The sequence below is a fragment of the Gouania willdenowi genome, chromosome 7, assembly GCF_900634775.1.
Source record: "Gouania willdenowi chromosome 7, fGouWil2.1, whole genome shotgun sequence".
Lineage (NCBI taxonomy): Eukaryota > Metazoa > Chordata > Actinopteri > Blenniiformes > Gobiesocidae > Gouania > Gouania willdenowi.
Window position 1 is genome coordinate 8051149 of NC_041050.1, and position 10904 is coordinate 8062052.

Here is a 10904-nt window from a genome sequence, read left to right on the forward strand (position 1 = left end):
CAGGCCTTTGAAAAACCAGACAGTCCAGTGCAATGATGAATGTATGGCCACCCAAGGTCGTATTTGAATCCATTACAAATGCAGCAGATCCATAGTGGCTATGCAACCTCAGCCCAATTTAGTTTTTGGTAATAAAGGTTAAGTAGCTTTTTCATGGAATGTGTTGCAGGCCAGTCGAGTGGTTTGTTGGTTGTCGGTTACAGCAGCCATGTTGAAACTCTCAGGTAAAAAAAAAAAAAAAAACAAACAAACAAAAAAAACTCTCAGGTCAGTCTGATCCTGATGTGCTGAGATATTTGAGGAACACACACACAGACAGACACACAGAGGTTCCTTGCTTTATAGATAGATTATTATTGTTATAATTGGTAAAATTTCCATTTTCATATTGGCCGTGGCTATCCGTATGGTTGCCATATCAATATACCGACATTCTATCCATACGCAGCGCCCCTCTTTGGCCAGTTTAGGTCACGTGATAGGTCAGTCATTGGCCAGTTTAGGTTGCGTGACTAAGACTAAACCTTATCCTAAACTTAACCCTAAAAATATTGGGTTATAACCTAACCCTAACCCCTAAACTAATTCTAAGACGCTTCTTGTACTTTGGTAACGTACCAATAACATTGGGGGTTGTCTGTATGGCAACCGTACAAATAGACACTTTCTTCCATCATATTGTATCGTATCGTTACCCCATTCATGTATATCGTATCACATCATAAACAGTCTCTAGTTACAAATTTATTTAGGGTATTGATTCTAGTGCTTTCACTACGGGTCAGAATAGATAGCAGCACAAAAGTACTTCTTCATTTTAAATCCTAGCCTACATTTTTATGACGCGTTCCCTTTAAGACGTCGTGTCTCTAGTAGCAGTTGTGTGAATTTGGACGTTTTGTGCTGGTCCCTGAACGCAGCAGCGGTGCAGCAGCAGGAGTCGGGAATCCTGCCTGTCTGACGATGGTCGACCGAGGGAACGGGTGGTCAGGGCCGTCCCTGTTTAACCTCAACATGCATGTTTGACTGCTTCAAACCCTCGTTTCCAGTGACCGGGTGTGTGTTTTTAGCACCTCTCAATGAATGATGGAGGACGACTGTTACTGCGAGTACGACTCGACCTGGGACTCAGAGAGTGATGGAGAAGACACGGCCGGAGAGAGCCAAACTCGACGGTCAGCTCAAGACAAGAACAAAACCCCCTGGGCTTTAGTACGTGCTCCTCCTGTCTTCTGGTTAACCTTCAAATGTGTCGTTGTCCTATGTTGTGACCCCCTTATTCGTTGCTTTAGCCTCCGGTCAGTCGTTCGCTGTCATTTGGAAAGCAAATGTATCCTGTGCTAACTAGCCGAGCAAGATGCATGTGTTACAAACCTAGTGGTTAGCTAGCTACCTGATGATAGACTTTACCTCTCATTTCACTTGGCAACAGCGGCGTTTAAGATAAGATTTGTCTCGTAGATCCTACATAGCTTATAAATGTTGGTTAGTTTCAATATAAATAGAAAACTAACTTTTACTTATCTTATTTTTCTATTTAAAACCATTTTCTTTAATCAGAATCAGATGTACTTTAATCATTGCAGGGGGAAATTATTTTTTTAGCCGATGCTCCAGAATATTGAATGAAAAGAACAAACACTAAAACATAGAAAATGAAGAAAAGAAAACGTACATATTTAAATACAATACTGTATAATACAAGTTCACACCTCTAGGAAAAAAATAATACAAATGTACAATGTACAAATATAATACAGATCAATACAATTGTAGTACAGTGAGCCATCTACAATCTTTGGTGCATTTTTTTTAAAGTTCAAATCATTGAAATAATGTTTTTCCCTATAATTCAACACAAACTAGTCCATATTTTTTTATTATTATAATAATTTTTAATCCTTTAATATGCATTAACACTTCTCCATGCATTCTATTTTATTCTCCTTTAGAATTAAAGCCAACATGTTTGCATGTCCCTCTTTGTGAAAACAACTGTTTCTGGGGCCTTTCCTTCAACAGTTCATAAACATGTAATAGTTAACTTTTACTGATAATGTCTATGTAGTGCACGTGTTAAACGCAAGGCCCGGGGGCCAAATCCGGCCCTTTAGAGCATCTAATTTGGCCTGCAAGAGAAAGTAAAAATAACAATAAAAAACATGTATCATTGTGTAAATGACTAAATAGTTCAGTTGTAGATATCTCAGCTTCTCTATATACACATGGATACAAAATTCCCATGCTTATATCACATGACAGAAGTCAATTTTGAATCTCAAATTGATGAAAAAAGCTACTTATTTTCAAATTCCTGAAAATTTCCTCAAATTATTCTACTAAATTAAAAACAATTGTTCATAATATCAAGGAGATGTAAGTGAATGTACGTTTAAGGTTACTTAATGCTTGGATATTGTTGGTCTCATATACTTTTATATATAATTTATACCTGGAAGTGCAAACTAGGGTATAATAATGTTAAAATTGCTCTTTTTCACCTAAAATCTGTGGCCGACTTGAGATCAAACTGGTCAGTATTTGACCCCTGAACTAAAATGTGCCCTGTTTGTGTCTCTGGGTCAGCTTCAGTAATTCTCTCTCTGTGGCCTTGTCTGTGAAAAACCAGTATAAAAGATGGACTTGATGTGTTACTAAAACTGAATATTAGGGGTGTAACGATTCACTCAACTCCCAATACGATTCTCTCACGATTTATTTTACAAAATGAGTCTGTAGACAAATGATGACTGAAAAATATTCTTTTTTTTTCTTCGAAAATAAAAAATACTGTACTATTTTCTTTTATCTTTCATTGTCAAAGGAATCCCTTGATAAACTATGCAAAACAATGCAATTTAATTAAAAATAAATCCTGAATTGAATAAAGAAAGAAATAATACAAATGAAGAAGAAGCCTATTAATTTAAATTCTGGTTCTATAGTAAACAATGCAACTTTTTCTTTTTAAAAGTGCAACTGAAAATGTATTTTGCGCCTTAACAATTGGACTTTAAAAAAAAAAAAAAAACAGTCATTGCATTGTATTTACGTCAGATATTTGTTTGGACCAGCAGAGGGCGCTGGTAGCAGATTCCGCCCGCTGCCTCAGCATTTGGACAAGAGAAGGATAAATATATAAAGCCCTCTGCTGTTTAAAAAAAAAGTACTGCGATTAAATTTTCAGAGAATCGATGTGAATCGTGATACCTATGAATCGATTTTTAACTGTCTTACGATTAATCGTTACATCCCTATAAGCTACTATTGTAGCCACAGTTGCCCTGGGGCAGACTGACGGAAGCGAGGCTGCCATAGTGCGCCATTGGCCCCTCTGACCATCACCAACACTTACTCACGCACTACATTCATACTAGGCAATGTGGGGGAAGTGTCTTGCCCAAGGACACAATGACAGATACCACTGGAGTGACTGTCCCCCACTGTGGGACCTGGAATTCTCAGTGGTCTCCCATCCAACTACTAACCAGGCCCAGACCTGCTTAGCTTCAGAGATCGAATGAGATTGGGCAATGACAGGCTGGTATGTTTGTTTTTATGTATATATTCTGTTTGCAGTGGCATCACACTCCCAGAAACATGAGAGCTGCAAAGGATATGCAGAACTACAGAAGAGGATATCCTGTGAGTACCTACACTATTTGTTTAGTTTAGCCTCAGTCTATTTGTCTTACATTTCCAACTCTACTTGCTCTGTTGTTTTTAATTGAAATTGAAATTGTTTGACACTGTTTTCTGACAGAACCTCACAGATGAAGAGTGCTCGGAGGACAAAATGAACAATTTGCACTTTTATCTCAACAAATTCCCCTCCTCCCCCGATGGTAAAAAAATTTCTCGCATCTGAATAATTGTTTTTTAATGTGTTTGTTTGTTTCTGTAATGGAATTTCATGTTTTGTTCTTGGTACAGATATTTACATTGAATCGTTTCTAAAAGAGTGGAAAAATGACTACAAAAGACTGGAGAGGGTCCATTCGTACATTCAGTGGTATGTATTGTTTAAGCTACTAATACCACTACTGCGACACCATAGCATGAAGACTACTTAGTTATTTATTAACAAATGGCAATAAAGCTGCGGCCATTTCACAAGTCTCAGTTGGCTAATGTGTTAGTCATTCATATTTTTTTGAAGAGAAAAAAACAAAACACTGAAAACAAGTAATTGCTCTAATATTCAACACATTTGCATCTGTCCTCACAGTTCTGGTTTCCATCTGGTGGATTAGGAGAGAATGAGTGGGTTTTACTTGCTACTCAGATTTGAAGTTAAAGTTAGGTCATTCATCTTCAGTCACCGGCTAGATTGACATTCACTTCACAGAATGCACTGGTTGGTAATTAAATGGCTGTTTTTTGTTTCTGTCTTTGAATGCTGTGCCATCTTAAGGCTGTTTCCACTGCGAGAGCCCGGGGTCAATTACATGGCTTCAGAACTCACCAAGAAGGAAATTGAGGTACAAGGTTCATACTGTAGAGGTGCTAACGTGTCTGTTTAAAGTAGGGCAGTAGTCAACCAAGGAAATGGTTGGTGGACCAAGACTATGGCACACGTAGCGATTAGTCGACCAAAGAAAGAAAAGAGGAAAAAGAATGGTGAATGAATGAGCAGGTGCAGAGGAGGATGAGGAGAAGAGAAAAAAACAGACATTTTGTTTTGGCTTTTTGTGGTGCTGATTTGCTTTTAATCTCAGACCATTTATGATATGAACCTCATTCAAGCTTTGACCAAAATCCAACAAAGCAAAAGTGAAACCTGCAGGTCAGACAGACATTAGGTATTTCTATCTGTGCTTTTATTATTAAACAACTGTTAATGTCAACATCAGATCACCGTACGGGGAAACAAACGAACGTCAAACACAGGTGCAAAGTGTGCCCCACTGTGCCAGATACAGCAGTGGATCTATTTACATAATCAACGTATCAAATTTAAGAATAATCCATGTTCTTGTGCAGAAAAATGATTACAAGGAAAAAGGAGACAGCGCAACACTTTTTTTTTTTTTTTTGCAGCCAGCACTCACGTAAACAGCTGTTGCTGGACATAGAATCCTCTTTAAGCATTAAATAAATTATATTTGATATTTAATCCATATCACCTTTATAAGTGCATTGCATTTTTTCTTTTTTAAACGGTATTGAAACTGATACCGTTGCTGGTCGACCACGACGGCATCGACCAAAGTTGGCAGCCCTAATTTAAAGGTGCACGTTGTTTGTCTTTGTGCATTTTAAACTGTTTTATTTGTTGCTGTCAAATCTTTCTATTTATGTGGGATAAGTTAATGAAGTTATTGCCCATTGATCCAAAACATCTGTGTGAGATGGATCCTTTTACCTGAGATGCATTATCTGTAAAAGGCAGAGCAGCTTTGTATTCTCTCAGCACTCTATTTAAGGCGTCACTGGCCACGTTTACGTCAGGGCTTTAATTTCCCTTTAATACAGAATAAAAATTAAATTAAAATCTTTAAAATGACCTTGTAAACTCCAAATTAAATTTGAATCTGTATTAATGGCTGGTTTATTCTGATTTAAATTCCAAATGGAGTAATTCCTTGATCTTGTATACGTTTAATTCCACTTTAAATTAATTCCGGTCGTTCTGTGCATACTCGTCCTGTTGCGATGACGTGCTGGTGACTACATAATCTAGGATAAAAGTCAAAATAGTACTTATATGGTCTTCTATGTTGTAGCCAAAAAGAAAAGATTTGTGTGTGTTTTCCCGATAGACGTGACATGTCACGTTCACCCCCTGTCCACTCAGAACCCTTCCCAACCCCCAGACCTAAAGCAGAATTGAATAAAGGCGAGTAAACATGTTTTTTATGTGAACCTCAATTCGGAATAACTATGTCTATGTAAAAACGAAGCAGAATACTTTAATTTCGAATTGAAAAACATCATGCAACCGTGGCCTTTGTGTAACTTAAAACAGCAATTTCAGTACTTAAGAGCACTGCTGCGAGCTCTGCTTTAAAACGACCAAAAACTCTCCATTTCTGTAAATGTATTGTTTAAAATCTTTCATAAGGACACTTTGTTATGTAGATCATTTAAATACCTGAAGCAGTAATCTAGTTGGTATGCTTGTCCTAAATTATGAGATGTTTTTATGAATTTTTTTCTGACTCTTCAGCTGGAAAAATACGCATTTAGTTCTACATTTACCAGTACATTAAAACCTGTAATAAAATATTAATTTCTACCACCAGGCTTTCAAAACTAACGAAGATGCCAAAAGGAGATTGGTGGAGTCCTATGAGCTCATGTTGGGTTTCTACGGCATCCGTTTGATCAACAAAGAAACGGGTGATGTGAAGCGTGCTGATAACTGGAAGGAGCGCTTTGGAAACCTTGAGCGGTAACATCTTAGACTTTTATTCCAGTGTTTCACTGAAAATAAAGAGATTTGTTCTCCTAATTACAGCTTCAGTCATCTTTTCTCTCGCAGGAATATGCACAACAACCTGCGGATCACTCGCATCCTGAAGAGCCTCGGAGAGCTGGGCTTCAAGCACTATCAGGCCCCACTTGTGCGTTTCTTTCTGGAGGAGACTTTGGTTCGGAAAAACCTGAGCAGCGTTAAACGCAGCGTGCTTGATTATTTCTTGTTTGCTGTACTAGATAAACAGAAGCGTCAGGATCTCATTCGCTTTGCTTACCTTCACTTTGAGCCAAAGGATAAGTTTGTGTGGTGTCCCAAGAAGATTCAAAAGCAGTTCAAAAAGCCTGAGAAAAGATCTGATGCTGTTGGGAATGGAGAGGGAAAGGAGGAAGTTAACTCACGGAGTAAAAACAAGGATGAAGCAGTGCAGCAGAAAGAGGACGGGTTGACGGTAAAGTCACAGAAAGGGACTGAAAAATTACAAAGTAAAAGCAAAGTGATGGAGACATCATCAGAGCTAAAGCCCAACGCTGAGCCTGTTGAAAATGGAAACCTAGAGACTGAATGTAATAATGACATTTTAGGGAATGGGAATTACTCTTTAGAAAATGTTCAGGAAATGGATCATTTACCCAGTCCTGAGCCCGGCTCAGACAACGAGCAAAAAATGACCGACAACTCGAAGGACACGACTACACAAGAAGCTGACATCATTATGCAAAGTGACGGGGATGTGGAGACCAAACCATCGAAGAAGAAGAGAGAGGATAATGTGCTGCTTAGCAACGGGTCCAGTGGGGACTTGGCCAGTGGAGCAGGAGAGGAAACAACCGTTAATATCAAAGCCAGCGGACAAATTAACCCCACGGTGCAGATTCCTCTCAAGACCCCCAAACATTTGCCCACCCTGACGTCAGAAAGGGAGGAGAAAATCCCCAGGACTGACTTTAGTCATGTGCCAGATAATGAAAAAACTCAAGATACGTCGACGGAAAATATGTTGGAAGCTAACGGGTCACTTTCAAAAAGCGACAAAGAGGTGGAGAAACACACCAATGGAAATGAATCGGATGCTGTGGAAATTTATAAATGAGTGAGAATGACAGTGCAGATGCATATAAAGGGTGAACAGGCCTTATTTTTAACATGTTTGATGTTCTTCTCTGGGTTCTTTTCACACAGAAACAAATGCTTGGTTAGCCACAACCTCCTCTGTGATCAGTGTAAATGGACAGAGCTTGTTGGTTCTTTGTTTTATTGCTCTTAAATCTAAGATAAGCAGCAGGATGTTGGATAAACCACAAGAACATTTTAACGTCACTACTCTGAGAAAGTCCTGTTTTATTCAAATTGACACGTATTAAAGCAGGTATGGAGGTGTCACTCAGGGCCATATTCTGTGTTTTTAGACCAAAGGAACTTCTAGTTTCCCACTTCTCTAACTGTGGGGTTTTGATCCTAAAGCGAGGTACACATGGAAGGATTTTCTAAATCTGTCAGAGGAAAACATTCAATATTAAACCGTTAGCCATGTTTGAGATATTTCAACATCCTGTCGCTAAACTCGGTTGAACTTGGATGTCGGAATTTTTCAACTCGGAAATGCTGTTTTCCGATTTACCTGGAACGCAGATCTACATGTTTCTCACTTCTTGATTGGCTACATTCAGTTCACAAATTGGTACTAAGGGGTTGTGAATCGTCTGGTTTCCCCACACACAAGAAGTTTTCCTCGTAAATATTGAAGAAGTTTGATATTTATAATCGTCGGTCCCGATAGAGCCGATAATAAATTCACTCTTAACGCGTCTCTGACTAAAAGATTCTCATAAAACATGAAATTATCTGGCGTTCACTGTTCTTGGTTGTGAAGGAAACAGATTAGCCCGATTCTTTGCGTGTACCCTGCTTTTAGGTGCCATCATTTCCTTTCCCGGGAATCGTTTTTTCAAAAGATGTAATCATTGGTGGAACATATGTGATGTATGTAAAAACAGGCCAACACATCAAAGCTTTTTAATTGACCAATTAACATATTTAATACACTGCACAGTCACACTAATATTTTCTTAGCTTTGATCATAACACGCTTTCACTAAAGCAGTGTTTTTCAACCTTGGGCAAATGGATTTGAAAAATATATAATACTGATTGAAATGTTTTTTTTTTATTAAATTATTTTTTAAATTAAAACACAATCTTGATCAGCTTGACATTCTCAATAAATCTATTTCAAATAAAATGAGTTTGTGCAATTTGTCACTGATTCTGTATTTGTAACGCTGTAACAAATGTGATCAAAAAACTAATTCTAGTAAAAAAATAAATGAACATTGTGATTTTGAAATTGGGTCATGATCCAAAAAAAGGTTGTGAACCACTGCATTACGGCATCATTTCCACAAGCTTCTGCAAATGTCACAACATCTATTTTTGTCCAAAGTTGCATTTAATGTTGACTAAGATCTAATATTGATTCAGATTATGGTGCAAATTCTTTCAAGCACAGATTCTCATTCAATAGGGTTCTGGTCTAGACTCTGGTGGCCAATCTATGAAGTCACATGCTCCTTGAACTGCTTTTTCACAAATTGAGTACAATGAATCCTGGCATTGTCATCTCAGGATATGCTCGTGTCATTAGGGGTGGAATAATTAATTGATGGAATAACCTCGTCATTCATAAGCTTATTTTATTGCTCCAGTCTTTATCCTCCTGATTATAATAAAGCAGTTTGTTTTTTGTATTTTTTTTTACCAATGAGCCTCTCTGATAAGCTACACAGCTGTTTAGTTCCTTCCTGTCCCGTAGTTCTACTGTTGTTTTTCTACGTTTAAGTGATTGCCAATCACAAAAGTCACATTCAAGATTTTTATTCGACCACATTTTTCTGGTTCTACCAGTTTTTAATAATGTTTAGGACCATTCTTTACCTGATTTCAGTTGTTTCATCAATCTCCTCTGATGTTTCCTCTGCGTGATGCATGCCAACTTTGCCCTTTTGAAACAGACCCAAATCTTTTCCACCACCACAGGATGTCTTTCTCCACATAATTGGTCAACAAATGAGAAGCTACTCATTGCAACAGTGAGGGTTGAAGAAAACTTGTTGCCAGCTGTAACATAATCACCCTTGCAGTAATTATACGTTTGTCGTGTAAAAACCGGCACGAGAGCATTCTCCATCTTCAAATCTAAAGAACGACTTCAAGATTTAAAAAAAGCATGACCATCATATGTGCATTAAATGGATTTAAAGCTTGGTTCTTCATTTATTCACTGATGTTTTCTTCTATTGCTTGGACATGTCAACTCGACTGATCCTTTACTGCAATTTCTGTAAACTCACAGTTTGTTCCTTCTAAAACTCACTTGATCTGAAAACCCAGATTGTGATGCACTTGTGGGCGGAGGATTTATTATTCATTAAAAGTGATTGAAGGAATAAAGAATAAATTCTGTTGTCCGTTTGGAAGTCGATCACATGTTGAGAATACAAATCCATGAAGCGCTGAAGAAACAAAGGCGTTTTATAATTCCTTAATACTGTTTGTGTTGCATTGAGTTAATCTGATTAGGTGTTTATTATTGTGAGTTTGTGCAGTTATTTGCCTCCATAACTCACTGCTCAAATAGATTCAGACATTGTTCATTTAATGGATACTTTTATTCTAAGTGACAGCTGAAGTTAATTCTTAGAAAATGATGTTTTATGCTGGCTTTGGAACAAGGAACTGGTACGTTTTTGACCAACTTGATAACCTTGCTTTTAAAAAAAATCAAATGTGATGACTGGTTGATTGTACAAAGTCTGCAAATTTGTGGCAGATTTGATGAAACTGGAAATCTTGACTATTCCTTTTTCATAATTTAACATCTTATTTTGCACTTGGTTTAGACTGCATTGCTGGATTTACTAAATGAAGTGGTATGAGCTTTATAAAGCCTCCCCCTGGTGAAATGCCTTGCTCTTAATAAACCAGAATAAAGCTTTGCTGCTATTTTCTGATTCTTTGCCATGGCTACAATACTGTGTCAGAAGCTTCCTGTGCTCGTGGTCCTTGTTCAGAAATGAGATATTTTCATCAGTATTGATGAAAAAGGTCATATTAATGCAGCACAACTTGTTCTGGCCTCAGCCTTATTGTAGAGTGGAGAATGTGAGACAGGATGCTTAATTAACTGATTCAGCTAATGGTGTGGCCTGCTGCTATTACGAAACAACAACTACAGACTAGTGTCAAACTCATTTTAGTTCAAGGGCCAAATACAGAGTGTTTGATCTCAAGTGGGCCACAGATTTTATGTGGGAAAACAAGTCATTTCAACATTATTGTTCCCTAGTTTGCACTTCTTTGTATACATAAAATACAAAATATGTAAGAAAACGACAACATCCAAGCAAAAAGTCACAGATACCAGTCCCAACAGGGTCTTCTTAACTTTACATTTCTTAAATTTGCGACCAATTTCTATTTAATTAAG

The 10904-nt window shown here is 37.7% G+C and overlaps 1 protein-coding gene across 1 annotated transcript; it reads left to right on the plus strand.

Moving 5' to 3' along the window:
• Positions 1–915: 915 nt before the first annotated feature.
• Positions 916–10250, plus strand: ogfr (opioid growth factor receptor). Its single transcript, XM_028452551.1, has 7 exons — positions 916–1212; positions 3580–3645; positions 3764–3845; positions 3934–4012; positions 4415–4481; positions 6246–6394; positions 6485–10250. The coding sequence occupies exons 1-7, from the start codon at positions 1084–1086 to the stop codon at positions 7509–7511; spliced, it is 1599 nt and encodes a 532-aa protein (XP_028308352.1). The 5' UTR covers positions 916–1083; the 3' UTR covers positions 7512–10250.
• The last annotated feature ends 654 nt before the right edge of the window (positions 10251–10904 follow it).

Excerpts from the sequence above, each read along its gene's own strand:
- ogfr (XM_028452551.1), top strand. The coding sequence starts at position 1,084 with ATGATGGAGGACGACTGTTACTGCGAGTACGACTCGACCTGGGACTCA. Across the intron at positions 4,482-6,245 it reads TCACCAAGAAGGAAATTGAG|GCTTTCAAAACTAACGAAGA; the intron begins GTACAAGGTTCA and ends TTCTACCACCAG. Across the intron at positions 6,395-6,484 it reads CGCTTTGGAAACCTTGAGCG|GAATATGCACAACAACCTGC; the intron begins GTAACATCTTAG and ends TTTCTCTCGCAG.